At 31.9% G+C, this 26,086-nt stretch overlaps 2 protein-coding genes across 12 annotated transcripts; both read right to left on the minus strand.

Annotated features, from left to right (window-relative positions):
* Positions 1–972: 972 nt before the first annotated feature.
* LOC124948780 (muscle LIM protein Mlp84B-like) lies at positions 973–14,837 on the minus strand. Of its 7 annotated transcripts, none has more exons than XM_047492937.1 (9): positions 14,568–14,829; positions 12,364–12,488; positions 11,479–11,641; positions 8,017–8,143; positions 5,738–5,834; positions 4,648–4,732; positions 3,312–3,608; positions 2,888–3,208; positions 973–2,795 (listed from the first exon to the last, which is right to left on the minus strand). In XM_047492937.1, exons 2-9 carry the CDS (start codon positions 12,476–12,478, stop codon positions 2,519–2,521), a joined length of 1,482 nt encoding a protein of 493 aa, XP_047348893.1. In that variant the 5' UTR covers positions 12,479–12,488; positions 14,568–14,829; the 3' UTR covers positions 973–2,518. The 7 variants fall into 7 exon arrangements, 4 of the variants coding, with proteins under 4 accessions (XP_047348893.1, XP_047348891.1, XP_047348892.1 ...); XM_047492935.1 differs by lacking the exon at positions 5,738–5,834 and adding an exon at positions 4,984–5,080 and having other exon boundaries at positions 14,568–14,824; XM_047492936.1 differs by lacking the exon at positions 5,738–5,834 and adding an exon at positions 4,984–5,080 and having other exon boundaries at positions 14,584–14,718.
* Positions 14,567–25,701, minus strand: LOC124948781 (vacuole membrane protein 1-like). Of its 5 annotated transcripts, XR_007100839.1 has the most exons (9): positions 24,511–25,701; positions 23,853–23,917; positions 23,342–23,561; positions 21,375–21,716; positions 20,776–21,285; positions 20,405–20,674; positions 20,103–20,322; positions 17,549–18,365; positions 14,567–17,308 (listed from the first exon to the last, which is right to left on the minus strand). XR_007100839.1 is itself a non-coding variant. In XM_047492939.1 (5 exons), the coding sequence occupies exons 1-5, from the start codon at positions 22,059–22,061 to the stop codon at positions 20,191–20,193; spliced, it is 1,329 nt and encodes a 442-aa protein (XP_047348895.1). In that variant the 5' UTR covers positions 22,062–22,076; the 3' UTR covers positions 19,962–20,190. The 5 variants fall into 5 exon arrangements, 1 of the variants encoding a protein (XP_047348895.1); XR_007100838.1 differs by lacking the exon at positions 23,342–23,561; XR_007100837.1 differs by lacking the exons at positions 23,342–23,561; positions 23,853–23,917 and having other exon boundaries at positions 24,511–25,700.
* Positions 25,702–26,086: the final 385 nt, after the last annotated feature.

Below are 26,086 nucleotides of genomic sequence, written 5' to 3' on the forward strand. Positions count from 1 at the left end.
TTATTCAAATATTCTGTATTATACGTAACAAAAGAAAAAGAAAAAAAAAAAAAAAAAAAAAAAAAAAGAAAATTCACACAAGGGAAAACGCACATTTAATCAATGTCGATTCGACCTACTCTATCATTTATCTAAGTCCATTTTTCTTTCGTTGAAATTTACAAGAGAAAAAACTAAAAGATTACTTGCATAGCCTACATATGTCAGTGTAGATATTTTTATTGGATTTAATAATTCATTAACTTCATACAAATTTTTCTAACGTATAAATAAAAAAATATATCGGAATTGATTTGTCCTAAAAGTCAATAAAAATCTAAATTTTTGAAATTAATATAATCTCTTGAATTAGAGTAACAAACTTTCTCTAAAACTCGCTTAAATATGATAATTATAATTATTGAATGTTGTGGAATATTTATTATTTTTTTAACTCAATTTCTTTCTACCCCATGAGACATGCAACAGCTGCCATCTGTATTCAGAAAGATTCGTGAGTGTAGGGGGTTGAAAATACGCCATCTGTAAGCACGGAAGGATTCTGTTGAAAATGCAGGCTAACATAAGCCGACATAGATCCTGCAGACGATAAAAAGTAGGAAACTGTGAATGTAGCGAACGATAATATCACAATATTGTCCGTTGATTTTACTTTTTAATAATTCAAAACTATTTTAATTTATATCGGGATATAAAAAATTCCATCCGGATAACTCGTATATCAATTTTATCAGAGATTTTCGTATGAATTAAAAATAAAGGAAAATGGAAAATATGCGCTTATTGGTAGAAAAGAAAAACAGAAATTAAACAAAAAAAAAAAAAAAAAAAAAAAAAAAAAAAAAAGAAAAAAGAAAACAAATAAATAATAAAATTCTTCAAAAGTCGAATCACTGTTAATACGATAGTAAATAATATTAATATAATTCAGTTATTTTCTTAATCGCTAGTTAATAAATATTAAACTAAAAATTATCCTCATGAATCACTTTACTTTCGAATATATATATTCACTGAAAATTACAATAATATAAGATTTTGTCTTATAATCGATTTACATCATTCTTTTTCCTGATTACACGATTGAGGTATGACGTGTATGTATGTATAATAAATTTCGTTCGATCAGATCGTATCGCGTCGTAATACATATATATATATATATGTATATACGTTTCAGTATTCATTTTATATGGCGGCTTGTAACAGACACACCTGATGATACTTCCATTAATTTGCTTTTCCTACGTATTATATAATATAACTATGGATTAAAACATTTTGCCTATAAATGGTCCTTTCTCACCCTCTCTCGTTCTCTCGCTCTCTCACTCTTTCTCTCTTTCTCTCTTTTTCTCTTTCTCTCTTTCTTAAATCACGTATATTTATCACCTATTAAATTATTTAACTCTCAAGCGAATAACCTTAATTAACACAAAGGTCCTTTTTATCGGAAATGGAGAGTCGAACATTTAACGTAGAGAATTAACGTTTAAAGAGCACTCCCCATGTTATTATCGTTTCTTTTATATATAAATATATATATATATGTTTTTTTTTTTTTTTTTAAATACATATATATTTAAAAAAGAAATATATAAAGAATTATTCGTAAAGCGAAGACTTTCTATGATAGGCAGTGATACAAGGTTCTATGATCACATATAACCGCACAATAGCGCACATGATACAAAGAGAAGGAATGTGCGTTTAGTGTGTGTTAAATGTAAATAATAGTCATCCTCGCATCCCTCTCTTTTAAATTCTCGCATTTCATTTCTGAATGATAACATCGATGGAACATAGTGTAGCTTTTACGCACCGCGGACTATTATCAATGATAAAAAGAAGGAAATTGTACTTTGTTTCACGCAGAAAGTTCGTTTATTCGATTATCATCGACGTATATATTATTTCATTGTAGCATTACGTTCGTTCGCTCGTTTTCGTAATTCCAGCTTGAAAGTGACAGCAAAATTGATGATATTAAGAGATAAAGCTAAACGATATTTATGAGTATTATTATTATTATTTTATAATATCGCGTTAGAAGTATTATTAGTTCCATATAATAATAGTTTTCTAGCTATGATCGAAAATATAATGACGGGCGATGGTGGATGTATTAATTTTTTTCTTTTTTTTTCCATTTCATTTTTAAAGACCAGAGTGCTCGTCGTTCGTTCTATTCAATTAGAAATATTTCTCACTTATTTCTTATTTTTTCTTTAACATAGATAGCGTATAGACAGATGTATGTATATAGGATGTATTTATATGGATATATAACACTACGGAAGATCAAATTTCGAGAGAGAAGATAAAACCGTTATTTTCTTTTTTTTTGCCCCCATTAAAAGTTGATGAAATAAATTTACCGTATAATTAGAAGATATTCGTGTCAATGATGTCTTATGTACGTGTAAGACGTGTAAATTTGTATAAGTGTGTGCGTGCGTGCGTGCGTGTATGTGTATGTGTGTGCACGCGCATCGAATGTTGTTAAAGACGGTAAAATTTAAGCCATCGTTAGTGTACCCGCACCCATGCCAAAACCGACACCCTTAGGTCCAAAATTCCTGTTGTAGCAACCCCTGCAATAAATATCACCGTCCGGTGCATCGTTGAGATTCGTCGAATCCAAGGAACGATGGCAAGCTGCACAGCTAAAGCAACGCTTGTGCCAGACACGATTCTTCGAAATCATTTGTTCAGCAGCGTAGACTGGATAACCGCAACGAGAACAACCGTGTCCGTCATTACGTTTCTGCCCAAGCTGAGGCTTCGAATCAATGCTGCGTTAGAAACAATCGAAAAGATTTCTTTTAAATATTGTCCGAGGTAAAATTAATTGTTATTATTATATTTGATATTTAAGTCAACTTACTAGGATGGTGCATGATCGCCGTTCGTCGAAACGAGAGTAGGAGTATGTCCAAAGCCAAATCCTTTAGGTCCAAAAAGTTTGCTGTAACAGGAACGGCAATGAATTTCTTTGTCCGGACCATCGCAAGCTAACATCGAGTCAAGGGGACGATGACATTCGGCACAATTGAAACATTTCTTATGCCACATGGTACCCTTAGCTAGCTGTTGTTCAGCTGCGAATACCATGCCACCGCAACGAGGACAGCCCTGTCCGGCTGGTGCTTTGATGGAAGTCGTGTCCGGATTGTAAAAAGGTCGACTCGCTGAAATTTCATCCTCCCTAGAGAAAAAAAAGAAAAAAGAAAAGAAAAGAAATAAAACGACGATATCTTTTACTCTTTCTATTCCTTTGAAATTTTCCATGAAAATTGAATTTCACTCACGTTAGACCGTCGGTCTGCAAGAAACCAGAACCACAGGCAAATCCATAACCGTGAGGTCCCCATTTCTTCCCGTAACAAGTTTTGCAATAGACGTCCTTGTCAGGTCCATCGCAAGCAATAATCGAGTCAAGCGTTTTGGTACAGTCACGACACTTGTAACATTTTCTATGCCATTCGCGTCCCTTTGCAAGCACCTGTTCCGCGGCAAAGACTACACCTCCGCAACGTGGACATCCCTTGCCAGGTGGAGCCTTGATGATGGCTGTGTCGATAACCGTAGTACGAGGAGCGGCATCACTAAATGTTCATCAAATATAGAAAAATCATATTATTATACGATTGATCGTTTATTAATATTATTGAAATATAGTAATAGTATTTATGTAAAAGCAAATGTTACATATGCACTATGTAAGCGAAGGAAGATTGTATATATTTAGGGTTGCATGCTTTTTTACAAAAAGAAAAAAGAAAAAAGGAAAAGGAAAAAAAAAGAAAAAGAAAAAGGGAAAAAAAAGGAAAAAAAAAAGAAAAGAGAATACCGACTAGAATCATCTACACTATAATAAAATATGATAGAAAACACATAACAGACAGATCTCATCCAAAAGAAAGCTTCAGCTAACAAATGCCACCTGTAAGCTCGCGGCAAAAGCTTGCACGTGCGTAATTAATCTCTGGATTTAGAGAAAATAAATAAATATATATATATATATATATATATATTATATATATATTTATATACACACACACGTGCGCACACACACACATATATATATATATATATATAACTTTTTACGACCGCTACAAAGTTGTAACGCTAAATTTAACATTTCTATCTTCGCTAACAGAATTTATGAAATCGTGACATCAAATGTTAATAAACATTTATGCTTCGGGTATAGATGATGTCTTATAAATCATCTATAAAAATGAAACTTTCTATATAAAAAAAAAAAAAAAAAAAAAAAAAAAAAAAAATGAAAATAAAAAAATAAAAAAGAAATAGAAACAAAAATAAAAGAATAAAAATGAAATGATTGATAACAATATGGAGACTCTATAGGAGCAATTAATTTGTCAGGATAAATATAACTGGGTACAATGACGTTGAAAAATAAAAAATAATAAAGCTAAGGGGTGCATACCCCTCATCCTCAATATCGCACTGCAGGCCGATCCACATAACCCCAGCATGACCAATACCTCGCGGACCGAATTTCTTCGGATAGCAAGCTGTTAAGCAGACAAGCGCACCATATATAGTGATAGTGTAGAAGCTGAGGCGGGATATCTCTCGCGCTTTCCCGTCTTAGTTTCGGCTCTGAAAACCCACCCATTGGTGTAGCAGTCGCTCTGCAGGGCGCCACCACCCTGACCGTAGCCATAACCCTTCGGCCCGAACCTCTTTCCGTAGCATACTGCAGAGAACACGAGTTAAAGGTATCTCGTAGATCGTCTTGGCCGACAGTACAGGCCAAAGAGAAGTTGTAACGTGCTGATCGAAATAATGATCGAAAAAGAAAGAAAAAAAAAAAAAAGAAAGAAAAAACCCGAGTAAATATATGATGAATTTTTTTTTTTTTTTTTTTTTATTATAGATCCTGCACATTACATCTTCCTGCCTACGGACATTTTTTTTTTTTCTTTTTTCTTTTTTTGATCACCTTACCTTTGCAATAGATATCCTTGTCAGGACCTTCGCAGCAGTTGACAGAGTCTAACCTCTTGGAACAGTTGGCACATTTAAAGCATTCCTTGTGCCATTGCTGTGTCGGATGCAAAGGGTCTTGTGTTAGTCACCTCGGAGGAATAACGTGCTTTGACAATTCTACTTATTGTCATTGATTATTGATCTCAATCGAGCGTACTCTGTATGCTTCTCGAATTGAACACATAATATCTTATCAATGGGATTGTATCACAGTATTTTAGAAAACCAAAGGATGACCCATTTGTAGTGGCCAGTCCTCTTATGTCTGTTTAAGAAGGTCTTTTTACGAGTGAATTGAATCGGTAAAGAAAAAAAAAAAAAAAAAAAAAAAAAACATTTTATTTGACATAGAAGAAGAAGTTTATCAAAATACACAAGAAAATTAGATAACAAAAAGGTGGAAAAACCAAGATCGCGGATAACGAGTTGTAGGTAAATCCTGGAAGAGAGAGAAAGAGAGAGAGAGAAAGAGAGAGAGAGAGAGAGAGAGAGAGAGAGAGAGAGAGAGAAAGACTTTGGTGCTAGTAGTAGGAATCCACAATATCTATGACGGTTAAAAAACTGTTCTTTTTTCTGCAATTCTTCCAGTAAAAAAAAAGAAAAAAAAAAAAAAGAAAAAAAGAAAAAAGAAAAAAGTGATACGGATATGTCAGTAACGTGTTTCACAAGACAGCGATATTAAGGAAACATAGATTTGTTGATCAAAAGATACCTCGACAATATATATCGCGATCCGGACCATCGCAATGAAGCGTCGAGTCCAGAGACCGTTGACAAACTTTGCACTTGAAGCATTGCCTGTGGTAACCCTAATCACAAGAAGCAGGAATGACCACGCTGGGCCCCGAGTAGAGTTCTCAGATTGTCCGTTGTTATCGAATCAATCGATCGGGATCATTCAGGGGTTGGTGCGACGGATCGATCGTTTTAACGATCTCGATATATCTATCGATATGAGAAAAGAATTTTCCTACGATTTGATATATTTTATTCGTTCTAGTTAGGGTGTATCTCTGGTCCCAGTGCTATTTTTTAACATCGAGCGGCTAAGATCGGTCGACCGGTTGGTGTTTTGCCAGACATGATGCTGAGGAAGCTTTTTGGAATAGCACCAACGGCAATAAGCTGACACCGATTCCCTCTATCCCCTCCTCTCAAATACCGTCCATTATTTTTTCTCTATTGTTAGAAAATTACACGTTTCGTCATACACACCAAGATTACGGAAACACGTCACGATCCATGAGCTTTGGCAACATCTCAGACTCGTGCCTGTTCATAGTGCTCACACGTTTAACACCACTATCGTAATACCTAATCTCATCAACCAGTGCGATGCTTTGCGCAATCGAACTCTTTCGAGGAATGACTCGATTCCTATCGATAGATGTCACCCAAGCTACGTACTTACGTATGTACGTTTTTCTTCATTAAAATCTTTCTTTCTTTGGTTCTTTTTTTTTTTGTTTGTTTTTTCTTTTTCTTTTCTTTTTTTTTTTTTTTGCTTTTACTATTCTCCTTCTTTCCAAAGTTCACGAAACGATCGAATTAGAATTGTAGGAATAGATGTAAAATTATGTTAAGCCAGTTAATACACTCGCGTAATCAATTAATTTCATTCGTGTCTCCGAAACACGTATAGAATGCGTCAAATATTTGGAGAATATTTTTCGTCACAATTCCAAGACAATCGGATTTATCTTATCTCTCTACCTGATTGTTTGATCACCCAGGCACCCTCATTTATTCTATCTAATCATTTATTTTACGATTGCACGGAATAGTAATGCAAGCAATCTAACGAATTTTCGGCTAAAAATACGAAGCAAATCCGGCACAGAGAAGAAAACGAAGTCGTCCGAGCTAAGTGCCGACGCTGGAGATCTAAATTTAGTAGCTCGAGGTAATATGCTTTCGGTACCACCTGTGCTGATCCTGAAAGACGAGAACTTAATCACCGTAACGTTTTATTCTAAATCAAACGAAATTAAAAAATTAAGATTACTTAAAAATATATCAGATCGGATAAGATATCAAATTTTATTCTAATTCAATTCAAATGTATGTATAAATGCTATTTGATTTTGTTAAATGTGATGATAATTATGAAAAGATAACAATCAAATATATATAATTTACATTCTCACGTATTAAGGTGTCCTCATTATATGTACATGTATTCGATTAACGTGAACGTGTTATAAAAATTATCGAAAATAAATAAATGAATAAAAATTTCATTTCATTTAAAAACTTATCGGATATCCTTTGATATCGGTGAAACGAGAATATTGTAGAAACGACGCTACGAATTCATGTTTCAGCGGTCAATAGGCAACCCGACGGATACTCGTGGGTGTTCATGTAAGAGCGATCGTCACGCCTGTTATTCTAGTCTCGAATTTGCTTGGCACGCTGCTAAGATTAGATACCTTTGACTAATTATCTTACATCTCGGTTACCCCCTTTCTTTAGCGTGCTCATAAGTATAACGACTTATAACACAAGAATAGGAAACTCTATGAAAATTATTTTACAAGGGATTCCATAAATATCTTTTTGGCATTCCTTATTTAACTTATGGCAGATGTAGCCTAGGATACAGTATACAGATGATACACCATGTAACATTATACTCTAGCCAGATTTGGTCGATCGTGTTCAACTTCTAACGATGTTGATGAACCACGCTCAAATAGATCATCGTTAATAATTTTTTTTCTAAATTTAACGTTGTCAGAAAATTATTGGGCTATTCTCGTTGCTTTAAGTTTTTTTGGTTTTTTTCTTTATTTTTTTTTTTTTTTTTTTTTTTTTTTTTTTTTATCACTATAATAAAGCAGCTTGTTAAAAGAACCTTTGTTTTTTTTTCGATTTAATCGTAACGAACGATCCATCGCACCATCGAGATTGATCCATAAGAGCCGATAGAAAGAAAAAGAGAAAAAAGAAAAAAGACAAGGAGACACGAATGGTCTCCTCTAAACTTACCCTTCCCCGTGCTAACATTTGTTCGGCAGCATAAACGTATCCTCCGCAACGAGGACATCCCTCACCCTCGGGTGCTTTTGCAATGGCACGTGGTTCCAATACAGCGTTCGATCCTCTCGCAAGTTCCCTAAACAATGACAGGAATTAGAAAATCTCGTATCTTTTCTTCGCTTCGATTGAGAATAATGCGATGCTATGCGATGATCGGTGCTCGATCGAAAACAAGAACAAAAAAACAAAATGACCGAGCTCCGATCTTTCTTTTTTTTTTTTTTTTCTTTTTTTCTTTTCTTTTTCTTCTTTTTTTTTTATTATTATTATTATTATTATCTTTCATTTTATTTTAAGCCACTCTCTCATCAAACTGAAGCAGCAGCGCAACAAACTGTGCCGAAGAAAAAACAAAAAAAAAAAAAAGGAGAAAAGTGTAAGCTAGAAAAAAAATCGTGAAACTGGTAGAATAAAATTTATTCGTTCTCGATTATCGTTGTATATATACGACGAATTCATTCGTTTTTCTTTTCTTTCTTTCTTTCTTTATTTATTGCAATTGTTCATTTCTTATAGCAAAGATCAATAATAATTTTACGTGTGAAAATTTTAAAAATCAATCTACCAGTTTCGCAGACTTTCGCTCTCTCCGGCAGCCGCAGTAGAATCTAAGGACATAAGAATTTGACAATGAATTTCGTAAAGAGAAATAATTAGGAGGCTGATGTTAGATTGAGCGTGTTAGTAAATTGTTAATGTATTTTTACCCCCACAACCACGCAATAGACATCCGCCGAGCCCCGAGAGAAGAGCCGAGAAGCGGAGATGAATATAATAAATGAGATATAGTTTCGAAACTCGACAAAAAAATAAAAACGGAAGAATAAGAAAATGCGACTAATAAGGGAATAAGGGAAGATATATGCCAGACTTTGGCGAAAATTAGGAGAGAGAGAGTCTGAGCGTGCCCGAGGACGTACATACATATATATATATATATATATATATATATATATATATATATATATATATACATATATATATTTCTGTTTTTTTTGCGAGCTTTACTTTGTGTACATAATATGTATATATGCGAGTACGAATCATATATACACGTCTACTAGCAGCGATGCATCGAGAGTTAAGATTTGTTAGCAAGGTTACGGGGTTATATGTCAAAAGAGAAAGAGAGAGATAGAGATAGATAGAGAAAGAGAAAGATAAAAAGAAGGATAGATGGATAGATAGGTAGAAAGAAAGAAAGACAAAGAGAGAGAGAGAGAGAGAGAGAGAGAGAGAGAGAGAGAGAGAGAGAGAGATAGATAGATAGAGAGAGATAGGTTGAAAGGCCGTGCAAGGTGTCTTATTGGAACATATAGAAAAAAAAATAAGCTTGCTTTTTCATCACGCGGGGATAGAAGAGAGCTATAAAAAAGAAAGAGAAAGATAGCTAGAAAGAAAGAGAGAGACAGTTAGAGAAATAGAAAGAGAGATGAGAAAGAGAGAGAGAGAGAGAGAGAGAGAGAGACGGAATCTGACTCAGGTGCTCACCATTTTGGTACTCAGTATATTTTCTTTATCGCTTTCGCTTTTGTCATATTGCGACAACATTTTTTTGTTCAATGGGCCTCTGGTTGGCTCGAACTCAGCGGGGCTGGCGGGGTAAGGTGTGTTCGTGTATTTTACATTTTTTTTTTTTTCTTTTCATTATTTCATTTTTTTTTCTTATTGGTTGTTGCTGTTGTTGTTGTTTTTTTTATATATATATATATACATATACATATATATATATATATATATAAATGGACCTATGGGAATTCACAGTCAGTAGGGGGGGATTCACAGAAATTTCTTTTTCCTTTTGTTTAACCATAGACAAAGGGAAATAGTCACAATTACGTTACGCGTTATCATCAGAACGTTCGATATTGCACAATACGGACGAAGGGATTAAGGGGGCTTGATTTGGTAAATGGAAAGATTTCGTAAGACAGGTTTTTTGGGTAGGTATGCGTGTGAGAAGAGAGAGTTATTCGGTGAATGAAAAACACTTTATCTTTTTTTGTTTTTTTGGTTTTTCTTTCCCTTTTTTCCACTTTTAATGGCACTTATTACAGATGGTACAAATGATCCTACAATCTAATGTTCTTTTTTCTTTTTTTTTCTATTTTTTTGTTTTTTTTTTCGGTTTTGTTCCTTTCTTGTATGTGTGTTCGCACAAAAAAAGTGTGAAACGCTCGATTTTGGGCAGCCACGTAGTCACAGGCCCATGTACGAAAAACATTAACGAAGATACACAAAAGAGAGAGAAAGATATATATGGGGGGGGGGGATCGTACAGATTCGGGAAGATATTTGGGAGACAAAAAAAGATTCGACGACAGAGTAAGATAGATAAATAGAAAAAGAAAGAGAGAGAGAGAGACAGAGGGAGAAACAAAGATAGAGAGTGAAAAAAAAACAAAGAGAATAGGGAAAAAAATCGAATGAGGAAAGGGATAAAATAAAAAAGTAAAAAATGTGTGAAAAAAAAAAAGAAAGAAAAGAAGTAATAACCGAATTGAACTAATGTCAATAATAATCGTCAAGTTCGTTCGAGGAAAGATTTCAAATTGAACAATTAAAGTAGTAAAAAAAAAAAAAAATAATAAGTAAAAAAAAAGAATGATATACACAAGTCGACACTTATAAACATTTTCAAATAGGAAATTTTTAAACGAGGTTTTTGCGTAAAACAAACGCTAAGGGTCCTCTTCAAGAATAATGAATCTGAAGAAAATAGAAGAAGAGGGAAACAAAAAGATAAAGGAAAGAAAGAAGAAAGAAAATCTAAGGTTAATACGATTCTCTTCTGAAGAAAGATGTTTTTCTAGTTCACGTAAAACGATAGAACAAGGATCGTCGATAGACGATGGTGTCTCTGGTGCCATTTTGATCCTTGAATGACAACGCGAAAAACATTAATTTTATATTACATGAAAAACAAACGAATGGTCTGGATGACATGTCGATCGCTTCCCTTGGTTGATTCAATAATCGGAACAACAGTTTTTATATCTTTCCAACATCGTTGAAGATTTTACGTATTGCAACCAAGAGGAGGGTCGCATGCTGTTCAGATCTAAGTGATCGATTTGAATCGGTCTTGAATCGATCACGGCGCTTCAATAGATTCGTTATTTTTCTGTTCTCGCGATGTGTTATTTACAGAATAGAGAAAGACAGAAAGAAAAAAATGAGAGAAAAGAGAGAGAGAGAGAGAGAGAGAGAGAGAGAGGATGAGAAAGAGATAGAAAGAGTAACGAAGAGTAGTGAGAGTGAGACAAAGAGACATTCGACGTCGATGTCAACTCATCGAGAATATTTGGGATGATATTTATAGAAGGGTGATTCTGGAGAGATTTTTTTAAAGGGGGCTGAGGGGGTGAGGTTGTGCAGTTGGGGGTTGCGGACGACCGTTGATGCACTCACTCGCTACTCTTCAGATGTTCGCCTTGGTCCATGGAAAGACAACCGGCGCCACCACCGAAACCATAGCCCTTAGGGCCGAACTTGCGGGCATGGCAGACTTTGCAGAAAAGCTCACCCTCGTGCTCGGAGCAGTTCGTCGAGTCGAGAAGCTTTCCGCAAAGACCTGAAACATAACGTCAATGCGTCGTTCTTCCAACCGAAAATTTTTTTGTTTTCTTTTCTTTTCTTTTTTTCTTTTTTTTGTTTTTGTTTTCTCTAGATCCATCAAAATTCACCACGACGATTGAATCGTCGAGATTAGTGTCGTTTTTTAATTAATCTGTTAAAAAGTAATTAACCAGCAAAAGTATCCATTTATATAAATCATTATTCTGATACATAAAACGTCTTTCAATTTAATGTTATATCAATTAATTAATGATACCGATATCATAGATGTCGTAATAGAAAAATTTTACCCGATATAATCGTCTTTCGATTCGAAGGAAAGTTTTCAAAACCGGCGCTTCTAATCTTTCAGAATGATTCATATACGTAGATCGAGACCTACATATATAAGTTGAATTGGCAGCAGCATTGAGTGGACCAAAAGTGTTGCAATCGAACGACTCATGTTTTAAATATAATCATGATCCTGTTTCTTTCCCGAGTTTACTCTCACTATTGTAGACTATTGGCGCTTTCATTTTGTAAAATTCTTTTCTTTACTTTTCAATTCGTGAGTTCGTTCAATGATCACCGACGTTGATCTTATCACCAATATTGATCTTATTTATTCTTTTTTTCTTATCACTTTACTTTTACTGAACGTGGATAGCTATAGGTAACATAATAAAATTAACAACAGGATATTTAAAGAGAAAATGAAATCGCACATTTACTCACCGCACTTAAAGCACATTTTGTGCCACTTCAATCCTCCGGCAACACGTTCCTCAGCGGCGTAAACAGATTTGCCGCATTTGGGGCATTTTGGATGCTCGACTGGTTTGAAAGGCATCTTGTATATACTAGAAAAAAGAAGAAAGAAAAAAAAAATGAAAAAAAAGGAGATAAAAAAGAAGAAGAAGAAATAACAAACAAAACAAGAAGAAAAAATAAATAAACAAATAAATAAATAAATAAAATGGATGATGTAAAGGTAGCAACTCGATGGATAAAAAGAAAATAACGAGAAACGAGATCGTTCGTACGACGATATTGATATGATAACATTTATAAATAAAACAAACTAAAATTTCATTGAAAGAAATAACATAGCCATCATCGTTAGTTACGAGATTTGCTAAGTCGAGTTATCTAATCGTGCGATGCGTAAACAATCTACTTCCGCCGTTCCTCCGCAACCGTGGTTATTTCCGTGATCAGCCTAAGACACTCGCTCAACGTCCAGATCCTCCCACCCTCTCTAAGAAATACCACCTACTAACGTTTACATGCTTTCAACTCGTTCTCCTTCTTTCTTTTCACTTGGGATAAATATAGAACGTCTAAAAGAGGACACGATGAGACATAGAAAAGAAATAAATTAAAAAAAGAGTTAAAGAAAATGTTTACCTAATTCGAATTAATTTAGGAACATTGCACTTGAGATAGAAGATTTATTCCCTCGAATTGGCTTAATTCCTTTCAAATAAATATCGACAATAATAACTGTATTTAACACTACGAATATTTGTATGAATGACTCATCCTTGCAAAACAGTCTAAATCCAAGAAATACAAGAAAATTCTTTTAGTAGTGGCAGCAGCTGTTTTGGTAGTATCAGTATGGCAAGCGGAGAGTAGTCATAGAGGAGGCGGTGGATATTCTATATCCGTGCGGACGGAGGCAACACGACTTGCGAGGCCATTTTAGGGAAGACTCGTTAGGTACTCCACGAGAAAGAGAGAGAGAGAGAGAGAGAGAGAGAAAGTTGCTACCGCCATTACAAAATTTTCATTCTTTTTAATCAATGTATATATATTTTTCTTCTATATTTGTTTACGATGCACTTACTCTATTAGCTTTCCAAATAAATTTCAAGTAATAAATTCAAATGAGAGAGAATAATCTTATCCTTACTATAACGTTTTATGTTTATATGATATATAAACATAAAGAAAAAAGAATAGTAATTCCTATTATAAGCCCGTGATTATTTAAAGATCAATATATCGAAAAATAAATAATGCACATTCACCATTTTATTCTTCTTTAATAATCTATTATCAACTTACGTATATGTATATCTATCCTCCGATTAATTACAATTATAAAATACAATAAACAATTATTATTCTTCTCGAGAGGAGATAAATATCATTTAGCAAAGTTATTAACGTGTCAAAAGGTCTCACGTGTATTTCCTTTATTTTATCTTAACACTTGGATCGTACAAAACGAATGAATTTAATGATCATTTCAATGTTTTCATTTGGATCGAACCCAATAAACGTGACTCATTCATATCAATGATACTTTGTATCTAAAGAGAAAAACGTGAGAAATGATTAAACGATGAAATTCTGATCAAAGAGAGAATCGAATGAAAAAATGTATCACAGTTGTTACATATCTATGTTGTTGCTAGATTGTTTTTCAATAGTTACGAGTAGTACGAGTCAAGCATTTACGCTCGTCGAAAGAAACATCAAGTCGGTGGTTAAGTTCGATGATTAATTACAATGGCAAAATTTCAACGACACAATTCTATATCACAATCGATGAGAGACAAAAATAAAAGAGATGATAAAAATATTGAAAATAAAAATCCCTCGTTATCACGCGTGGAAAAGAAAAATGTAAAAAAAAAAAAAAGTATTCCCTTTATCGTTAACAGCGAGTAGTAACGGTACGTGCAAGTAGTTTACATTTTGTTTCCTTTTTCCTCATTCCTACATACCACTGATGCAACCAAACTGAAAATCGCGTGAGTATAAAAAAAGAAAAGAAAAAAAAAAAAGAAAAAGAAAGAGAAAAGAAAAAAAAAGGGAGAGAGAGAGAGAGAGAGAAGCAAGAAATCTCGTTCCGTTTTCGTTCTTTTCTTTTCTTTTCTTTTCTTTTTTATTCGTAATTTCTCGTTCGTTGCACTTGAATGAGTACTCACCACTAACGGTACGTACGAGTATTTCGAAGAAAGACACAGAAAAACGTGGATGTATGTGTATGTATAAGAGCAACGAAGATTACGGTAGATAAGAAATGAGATGGATGGTTAAGTTAAAAAGCACCGAGCACTCTACACCGCACTAATACTGGATTCGAATGGCCGTCCCCGTCTCGGAACCGTCCTAGTCATACCGTCCGGAGTTTGCACACGGCACGTGTGCATCGGAACTTCAGTGATGTCGTCGACGTCGGCGTCGACTTCGATGGCTGTCCGCGGTGGTGGTGGCGAAGAACCAACGGGGTTCTAGCATGGAAGACTCATCAACGAACAACGGACGAACACACCGATCTTTCAAAATTACGTCTTTTCAAAACGACATTACTATATCGAACCTGAATGATTTATCTATTGGACAGATCGAGAGAGAAAAAAAAAAAAAAGAAAAAAAAAAAAAAAAAAAAAAAACGGAGATTAAAATAAATCAAAGCGAAATGCTAACGTTATAAAATCATATTTATGCGTTCTGATTAATTAATTTTCCTTATGTGAATATTTGGACACAATGAAATCGAGATTAAAATGATACTTGGAAAATTTTTTTAATGATATACGTTCTATTTTTTCTTTCTTTCTTTTTTTCTTTCTTTTTTTTTTTTTTCTTTTTTTAAGAGAAAGAAAAGTGGAAATATTTTGACTTTTCCTTTGAAATATCAACGAAGGATAATTATTAAACAGCAATGGAATTCAGATAATTGTTATTATTCAACACGTGAATGTTATTTTCGATTGAGACTGGATACTTAACAGGAGTCTGATTAACAGGAATAGAGAAACACGAAATACATACGTCATGTTATTAGAGTTTCTTATCACTCGAACGAATTAATACAACGTGGAATTAATCTGTTGGCATGTACGAAGATCCGTCTCAAAGTAAAGATAAATTTATGCTCTTTTCGATACACACACACATATATATATGTGTATATATATATATATATATGTATATATATATATATACACATATACATGTAGAGTTACAAAAGTACTCCGACTTTGTTGACACTGACTGAACTCTTGATATGCTTTAGAGTAAATACATCACTACAACTATGTATGTTTTAACTACGCTTTCAGTTGGCAGAGAGTTATCCTCAAAGCTATTGACCGTTACCTTCACCAACTAAAATATATTCTCACACAAAATAAGCATATGAACGTTAAAATATACTAATTGTCATACGTATTTCTCTATTTTCTAAAAGTTCTATAGAGTTCGAAGAAAAAAATTGTCATTTATCTACTACATATATCTATTGAAAATCTTAAAAATAGTTATATCACATTAAGCTTCGTCCTACGTAATTTCTATATTTCTAACGACGACGCATCGATCGGTTTAACGCGATATCCCTTACGCATCCATACACTTTAATAGATAAACTATCTGGCAATCATCGTATCAAGGATTATAGATGTAACGGATTACTGTAACATAAGTTCGTCTTTCTTAACGCAGAATTGGCAATGCTCGGAGAAATATTAAATTCGGTACATCGAGTAAGAGGGATATTTCAGCATTTACCTTGAAAAATATTCGTCATCGCTCAGCTACGGATGCACGGAAAATCTGGGCTTCTTGCCTAATTCTTGCTTGTATTTCTGTTATCGAATTACATGTCACGATCGAGTGACATTCCATAAAATTTATCGGATCGATAATCGGACTATGTTTTTCATTAGCGTAGAAGACTATCAAGGCACGGCGCGTTATTTGTGGTATGTTGCTTGAACTTGTACCCAACAACTATGTAACTTGTACCTAACAACTAACTAAGTTTTGTACCACAAACGACGATTTAAAAATATATATGTGCCTAGGTAGAGTATACCTTAAGCTAACTTTGGATCCGAGTTATGAAAGATATTTTTGAATCGTATTATTTGAATTATATCAATTCATACATGTACATCGCTCGTATCTAACACATCTTCGAATTTCTAAATTCTGACTCTTCTAGAGAGTAACTCGTTTAGAATGCATTTCAGTTTGACCTAAGTGATTTATCGACGTATTTACGTTCTCTTACTTTACGCACCTCATTTTCTTAGATTCATATTATTTCTCTCATTAACCAATATCCACCAACTGACCCCTAAAATCTCGTTATAGTTGACCTATTTTAAGAAGAGATCGACCCGAGTAAAGAGATAGTATAGTCGAAACGTTCTTATATTTACAGACACAACAGGAATTCCAATGAGATTACGTGTCGTACGTGAAACATCGTGCCGATTAAATAATCTCTAAACAAGGTTGTTACAAAAGAGAATGTGAAATATTGATCTCGTACTATAAATCGTAAAATCTCTTCGACGCTGGCGAACGATTTTAAATGCTGATTTCGTTTGATCTTTCGTATATCCTACATGCGATCCCGGAAAAGCAGATCCTTATCGATGATTAAAGTATCAAACAGTGGGAGGATCTATACTGGACAACGGTGCCAATTTTTGTTCTCTTTCTCTCTTTTTTTGTTTTTTTCCTTTTTTCTTTTTTAACGAACATCTTCTCAAGGACAAACTCCGTAAGATTCACCTCTATAAATACACGCATCTTAACCACGTGAAGAAACAAATCGCATATAAACATTGAAGAAATACTAATTCCGCAGTACGCGTGACTCGAAGTTAAGGTAAAGGTCGCTTCGCCGATGGAGGTTGTTGGAATGATCTTCCTGAAAAAACGTAATAAAACATATTTGAATCCGACTTATGTATTATTTTGTAAGAACTTATTTGTCTCTTTTTTCGTAGAAAAATACGTCGGCAAGTTTGGTGGATAAACGAAGCGTTTTATTCAAAAATAAATTCATCAACGTCTTTCTTGGATATCTATGTACGTCCAAGAGGGAAGACATATTACTTGAATAATATGCATATGCGAGAGTTATACAAACGTATCCTTTTACACTTACGTTACCGTGCACCTGATTCCTGTCCGTCGGATCTTCTCCTCGGACTGAGTCATCGTACGTGTAAGTGTCTCGAGGGCGTCTGCTAAGTCACATGCTAAATTTGGTTAGCTTAGCATTGGGATTGTATTACGCGCGTGGGTTTATCCTAATATTTCGGGAGGCACAGAGTAGCAACTAGGTCATCCTCTTTCTATACTTATATCTGCTTCCCTGAGACGCTTAGTCTTTCCTCGTACATAGTACTCTAAGTCAGCCTTATATCCTAGCTCCTTCATAACAGCAAAAGAAAAGTGACAGAAATGCGTCGAAGAGAAGGGGTAACGTCCTGCTTGGAATGTCAGATCTTTATTATAGCTATCGCAGGCACGTGTATTACATAAAGCTTATTATCCGTGAAGGGCGATATCACTTTCCCTGAAACAACAACAATAACAATAACAACAACCATACACGATCGTACACCAAAGTTATCACTCTCATTCTTATATTCGATACATATGTATTAAGTTTGGCTTTATACTTGCATAAGATGAGAACATGCATACTCAAAAATTGTGTTACATTAAACATTCCCTCTCTCTCTCTCTCTCTCTCTCTCTCTCTCTTTAATTTTCATCCGCTTTTTTCGCTCGCATTGTTTTCTACATAGTATATATCCGCAATTTTATTTCGTCAGATTAAAAATCATCATTTTGCTTCCTTCATAGAGAATAAATAAAACTTTATTCATCGATACCTCGTTTGTGTATATAAAGCATTTCAGCATGCAAAGGAAGTTGTTGAAGTTGCACACAAAAAGCAGATTATAATTAGAATTCTATAAGGACAAACATAAAACAAAAAAAGAACTATTCTTTCGACATATATTTTTAATAGCACTGCAATATCTTAACAATAATTGACTGAAAACTTATTTATTTGTTTTCAGTAAGTAAATAACTCAATATTATAGATACATTTATAAAGGGGAAAAGATTTTAGAAGCCAATTATTACATCCAGAGTGACAAATATTTATGATTCAGTTAAAAAATAAAATGTTGCAACATTTATGAAATATTAATAATTAATGTTTCTTAGGATCTCAACAAACCGAACATATCACAGATATGTAATTCCTGTGCAACAGGTAATATCCAGGCATTATACAAGAAAATTATAATTACAATGGATAACGCATAAAATCATTATATATATATATATATATACATATATACATATATATATATATATATATATATATATATATACATACATATATACATATATATATATATATATATACATATATATATATATATGTATACATGTCACAAAAATTGTATAATGCAGTCATAATATATTTTTAGTGAGAAATGATATATTATCCATATATTACATAATATAATTTAAGACATTGTACATTATGCTATATTCATTAATAAATGATCATGAATGCCTGGATCGGTTATATGAATTTATCTAGACAAGTATCAAAATACTAAAATACATACGATCAAGGCCAAAAAGGAAAATACTTTTTAATTTTGAAAATCATTAAGCCTGCTTCTGGTATTACTAGACATTATCTTCGACCAAATTTTTTTTCGTTATATTTGATATGGAAATTTTATAGAAAATTACTATTCAAATGACATAATCTACAAAACTCGTTGATCTAATATCTATTTTTCTGCAATTTCATTTTTGCAAAATTTCGTTGCATTTAGCCAATCAAAATATTTATACAAAATCTATTTTAACTTAATTATTATCATCTAATTACTAATAAGAAATATTTAAACTTCACAATTTAAATGTTTCAAATTGTAATAATAAATTTATATATTATTTATTATTATCTTATGTTCTGACATAAAAAAAAATATGTTAAATAAAATAAAGAAAATCAATGTACAGCAAAAACAAATAAATAGAGCGTTATCATTACCTCATTAACTTTTTGTACAATAAATTGAATACTACTAATGACTTCTCAATGAATAGATCACTCTTATAATATATTTCATTGACAAATGTAATAAGAAGCATTATCATTATACATGCTACATGTTTTTCCTTTTATTCCTTGAACAAATATGTTTTATTTATTAAAAAGTATTTTTCTTTGTTACCTATCAAGTAAGACAATACCTTAATGACCTTTATCATTGCCTATATTAATACGATGTGTAAATTTGAGATACATGTACATAAAAGTACTATGTATTATTTATACCTTACAGCTTATTTGGGACATGAAATATATTCATTTTTTATGGTTTAACATTAGAGTCTAAATCCGAGTGGTTCAAAAAGCCAGTTTATATCTAAAATTGCTTTTTGCTTTGTTTGTTACTGTCTTTTGTCTTTTTCTTTTTTACATTTTGAACTTTCTCATCGGTGAAATAATTCTTATTGTAAGATGTTACATCAAAACAAAAAAAAAAACAAAAAAAAAAAGAAAAAAAAAAAACCATTGAGATTCAGACTCTATCCCGTATTATCATAAGATTAAATAAAAGTAACTGCGCAGCCCTTATGTATATGTAGTAAACAAAGCATCAACAGCTTACTGTTATTTCTTATATCATGTCTTATATAGCATCTTACATATGGAACTGTTTTCACCATTACAATGTTCCAATCTATTCATCTTCAATTTCAGTCTGTAGAAGATTTTACGCGTCTACGGTGGTGATTTCGAGCTAATGCATGAATAATTGTCACTAGAAAATAGCACACCATCAATATTACAAATTTATCAAAAAGCCAAGAAATCGTTGTTGTTCCATCCTAAAAAAAATATAACATTGACATATGTTAATGAACTTAATATAATAAAAAATAATTTAAAGGCTTCAATCGATAAACTAACCATTGATTTTTTACTATGTAATTTCTGTTTTTGTTCAATAAGGTACTTTTTAAGCGGTTCTTGAAAATGCGAACCGACAAAGGGCACAATAGCCAATAGGCTAATAAATTTATCTAAAAGCTCTTCATTAAAAGCTATTATCACTGCTAGCTGTTGTATGTGCATTTTAATAACTGCTTTTCCTATAAGCGTTGCACCAAAAAATGTCCAAAATGGAATGAGATAATGTCCACAAGTCAAGCCAGCAAGATCAAATAATGGATTAGGTATCTGTTTAAATTAAAACAAAATAATATTTTAATTTAGATCACATTGATACATATAAATGTTTCAAATAAGATATAAAAGAAAAAAAAAGAATATAATCATACCGATGCACAAGCCAAAATACCCCAGAAACCAGCTTTTTGAACAAAATGTTTCATAGTTAATTTCAAACGCATTATTAATGGCACATCTTCACCATTTTCTAATGCCTCTAAGGCTTCTAATTCCTTCAAATCATCTTGGGCAGCTTCATCGTTTTTATTACTTTGTCGACTTGTTCTTGCGGCTCTAGCCATAAAATATGGTGGCAATTCACCAAGTGCAGTACCAGCACCCCAGAACATAGCCTCTACTCGTACTTTTCTCATAATATTTAATATACCCGCTGTCCATAATGGATCAATCATCGTTGGACATACTATTTGATCTGGGTATGGTGGTTCGGGAAAATTTAAAGACCCACACTCATATGCTGCCATTGTAACGGCTGCTATATGAGGTCCCAAATAAAGAACAAAAGTGTGTAAGCCAGTACCAAGGCCTACACTAGACAATACACCCAAACCTACCCAGTACAACCACCATATAACTTTTGCTTCCCATGCTTTAAATGTCTGTAAAATTAATAAAACGAATTTTTCGTATTAGACAATTTGACATATTCAAACAAAGTTTGAATATATTCTAAAAAAGAAGAACTTACTTCTTGCTGTGGTCCTGAAATTCTACTTAATAACAAAAATAATGCTACGAGCGAAATTGTACTCAATACAGTTCGCTTATAACGTAATGTTTTCTTTCCTAATGAGAGTATATCGAGTAACAGTTCTCGAAAGAAATAGTTTAATGTTGTGATTGGATGTTGCCATAATGTTAAATGATCCGCATCTGCACACACTTCATTATGCTGTACACAATTTGTTTCTTGATGCGTTACTGTGGATGATATTTTTTCACTCGTAGTCCATTGTGCTCCATTAGTGGACGCAGAATTCTTAGCACGTTGAACAGCTGTCGTACTTTCAACCATCTTTTCTAGTTGAATCTGAAAAGAGAATAAATCAAACACATTAAAACTTGTTCCGTTTAACTATCAAAAACTCTTATAGTACTTTTGAAATATCAATTGTTATGTCTAAAAGAAAAAAAAAAAAAGAAAAAAGCCACATACGATCCAAAAAATACAATATACAAATGAATATTTCTTTACTAATTTCAATACCGTTTGTCGCGAAGCTACTATTTTAATTACTTTAACAATAAATCCAAGGTCAAATAATTAGTTCTTAATAGTTTAAATATAAAATAATTTTACTTCTTTGCATTCATCGGTATTTATGTCGATAACAACGTAATCTTTAAAAAGACTGTCCTCAAAAGAACTAGTCATGCTAATCTTTTAGTTTTAATAAAAATGAAAACCGGATGGACGTGTTTAGTAAGATAATGTCATTGAACCAAGTACTTAAATAATAATATTGTTAACTTCAATAATAACACACAAATGAAGCTTAAATCAAAGGTCACGTGTATGTTGGTGCAATGATTTACATAATTGCGTGAACAAATCGCTTATTAAAGTTTTGTTTAAATAAATCGTGTTTCTTTTTTCATTGTGCTCATAAAGTTATTATTTTCTTTTGTTCATAGATCAGTGTACCTCATAATCCGTCATGTTTTTTTTTTTTGTTTGATAATCGTTATCAAACGAAAATATACGCGTACATTTATATATTTATTATATTGCGGAACGGACTGTTACTTCCGTTTATAGTGCAAATTTAATTTTAGCTGAGTCACGAACGATAAACTTCTAACAAAAAAAGAAAAAAAAAAAAAAAAAAAAAAAAAAAAATGTAACGCTTTAGATTGATCAATTTGCTCGATTAAACTAATAACAAATATTATTTCCTTTTAATCGCTTAAATCTTTCGTAAAGTATCAAAGAGGAAAGAGGATCTGAAAGAAGCATAAAACATTTCGACATTAAAAAAAAAAAAAAAAAAAAAAAAAAAAAAAGAAATAAATATTATTTACTTTACAATCGAATTGCATCTATGCAATATTGTTGAATTATTTGACCTCGACGAGTAAATCTAGAACGAGTAACTTTACTTTATCGAGTTTTTATTATCCGACGTGTTAAAGATAGTTAGCGATAAAAAAAAGAAAAAAAAAAAAAAAAAAAAAAAAAAAAAAAAAGAAAAGAAAAGAAGAAGAAAGAAAAAAATATATAAATAAATAAAAAATAAAAAAGATTGCAAGCACTCTAGCGTTGTTCATAAAATATAAAAATAACTTGAAAGAAAATAATGAACACTCGAATGGAGAACAAATGAACGTACTTTTTATTAGAGCTTCTATAAACAAAGACTTTATAATTACGTGAAGAGAGAAAAAAAAAGAAAAGAAAGAGAAAAAAATAAGCTGTAGAGATCTCAGGATTCCTCGATTAGAGACTTAAAAATGACGATAAGTTTAAAATAAATACTCTACCACAAGAGAATTTGACATATCTACCACAAGATTGTCATCGATAAAGTGATCATTCTGGTTTTGCTATGACGAATTTAATACGTAGAAACTATCGTTCCTCTTTAACGATCGAACAAAAGCAAAATAAAAAGAAACTGATGAAACAATCTTATAAAGCCTTTAGGATTGACTTACATGTCGCAAAAGGGAATATACTTCGATTTTATTTAAAGGGCCTTTCAAACTTTTATATCCAGCATAAAGGAAGATGTCAAAAAGAAAATAAGAAAGAAGAAATAGAATCGTTCATTCTATTACATAATAAATCGTCGTTTCTGTTTGACTGTCGTATTGAGACTGGACGATGATTTAAAAACAATTCTCTTTTCGTCTAACGTCACCTTAATCTTGTTGCCTGTGAAAGAGGAAATGAGAGAGAGAGAGAGAGAGAGAGAAAAGGAAAAAATATTCCAAAACGAATTATTGAGCGTTAACACTACTTTATGGAGCAATGGAAAGATTCATAATTTCCAAATATTCAAAAAGCTCTAAACGAGATAAAGGAAAATAGAAAAAAAATCCCTCTTCTTCTTGGATACATTCAATTAATTATATTAAGCATTCAATGATTGTTGTTCAATCTTTCAAATTGGCAATCTAATTAAAGGGTATTAAAAAAACTCTTTTATTTTAGCCGTGTACTTACACAAATGTATACGTTCAAAATTAGAGCTCCTTTTTGGAAATACCCTTTGCATTGCCAATTTTTGCCTGTAAGGCAAACAATTTTAATATAATTTCATTATCTACGAACAAATTAACATCATTTTATATTCATATTTAATTTCTCTTTACTTCTCTTTAATTTAATGTAGTTATTCAGAAGACAAATGAAAAAAAAAAATAAATAAATAAAAAAAGATAATATCGTCGTTATTGCTAGTTATTATCAAATAATATCAGTTCTATTCAAAGTTTAATAGGTTAAATACACAGTAAGAGATAATTTAGTAGTCTACTATATAAAAGTGATCAATTATCTACTTCTTTGTGTGTTGTAGATAGAAACTTGAATGTATAGATCAAATGACAAATTCAAGTAAAAAAAGATTAAAAGCATTGTATATTTTTTGTTATTTATAAAAAGTAATAATTTTTTTTATATTATCGTGAAGAAAAAATATGATTTCATAGAAATGTATACCAGACATTTTTTTTTTTTTTTTTTTTTTTTTTTTTTTTTTTTTTTTTTATAAGAACTTGTATGAAAAACATAAGGCAAAGTATTTTTGATTATTCATCTTGTAAAATTCAATATGTCTTGTTTAATTCTTTTAATAATCGAATAAATATAATCAAGTTACCTTTGAACCTCAGTGTACTGCCACTAATATTTGTTGAAGGTTAATGAAAACTCAACATAACATGGAATTATTTAAAATCATCCTTTGTGAAATGCACATTTACTCCCAATATGAACAATTTATCAGTCACGTTACATTATTTTAAGATCCCATTTTACTTATCCCAAAATATCATAAGTTGTATAATAAAATTATCTAAAAGCGTCGTTCCAATGACAAACTGTCTTTAACAACGTTATTTAAGGTTCTGTTAAAAATTTAATTTTAACTTATATCAATGTATGGATACACAGTACTACTCGTTACCGTTTGACGACTATGGTCTATGCATGCTTCCATGCTACATTTCTTGTCGGATTTTTATCAAATTTTACTGGATAGGATACACCAATTATATTTACAGTAACAATGTGTATAAGATATGTAATTGGTTGAGAGGCGTTAACATTGCATTTACGACCGATAGCGAATAAACTCGTGGCATATGATCAAAAATATTTAGACCAATGAGAAGCGTTTACAAAATAGCTACATTGTCATGTGACGAAGATCTACGTCTTCTGATTGGCCAAAGATAATTGCAACGTGATGCGAAGAAAAACAATGAAAATATATTTTTAATTCAAATTAATAGTGACAATATTCTTTTTAGCTTTATATATCTGATACATTTTTTATTATTTTAATATATTTACCAATTAAAGTAATAGTATGTTACTATTATTTTTAACAAAATCATTGTTAATTTGTGAATATATCAATTAGCCATTTTGTGCATATACCTTTCGAATGATATTGAGCGGGAAAAACAAAAAATTTCGATAAATACGTAATTATAGCAACTCGTTCAAAAATTTAATTTATACATATCAGCGGATAAATAATGAACGTTGCAAGAAATATTGTTTCTATGAATGATGATTTGCGCCAGGTGAGCTTATTTCTTTATACTATAATACACAATTTTGTATAAAAACAGTTTTATTCATTCTAAACTTATGTTAAACATTTATAGCAAAATCTTCAACGGAAAGGATGCATACTTTTATGAAATTTAGTTACATATCTACAACACAATATAAAAATTAATTTCAATATTGAAATATTCCACTTTATATTACTAATAATCTGTTAACAAGATTTTGCTATTGGATAAATTTATATTGACATTTCGTTAAATAGAACATGGAATGAAATGAATGTAATATAAAAATTAAAAATTGCTATTAATGTTATATATATATATATATATATATATATATATATGTATATATATATATATGTATGTGTATATATATATATATATATATATATATATATATATATATATTTCATATGTATATATCTGCACCAAGAGGAAGCAAAAATTTGTTTATAAATTAGTGCTCATTGTCAAATGAATATTTGATAGAAATATATTATTTCCATAGTAATTCATAAGCATTATGAATAAAATCTAATCTATTTGTTCAGCATTAAAACTTGAACTTGCCACGTAAGTGAACGATAAGACTTAATAAGTATCATTTTATACACATGAGATTAATAACTTATACTTAAGTGATATTTTATATAC

The sequence above is a fragment of the Vespa velutina genome, chromosome 4, assembly GCF_912470025.1.
Source record: "Vespa velutina chromosome 4, iVesVel2.1, whole genome shotgun sequence".
Lineage (NCBI taxonomy): Eukaryota > Metazoa > Arthropoda > Insecta > Hymenoptera > Vespidae > Vespa > Vespa velutina.

Excerpts from the sequence above, each read along its gene's own strand:
- LOC124948780 (XM_047492937.1), bottom strand. The coding sequence starts at position 12,478 with ATGCCTTTCAAACCAGTCGAGCATCCAAAATGCCCCAAATGCGGCAAA. Across the intron at positions 4,733-5,737 it reads TCGCGATATATATTGTCGAG|TATGCTACGGAAAGAGGTTC; the intron begins GTATCTTTTGAT and ends TGTTCTCTGCAG. Across the intron at positions 2,796-2,887 it reads GGCGATCATGCACCATCCTA|CATTGATTCGAAGCCTCAGC; the intron begins GTAAGTTGACTT and ends TTTCTAACGCAG.
- LOC124948781 (XM_047492939.1), bottom strand. The coding sequence starts at position 22,061 with ATGACTAGTTCTTTTGAGGACAGTCTTTTTAAAGATTACGTTGTTATC. Across the intron at positions 21,286-21,374 it reads TTTCAGGACCACAGCAAGAA|ACATTTAAAGCATGGGAAGC; the intron begins GTAAGTTCTTCT and ends TTAATTTTACAG. Across the intron at positions 20,675-20,775 it reads GTATTTTGGCTTGTGCATCG|ATACCTAATCCATTATTTGA; the intron begins GTATGATTATAT and ends TAATTTAAACAG.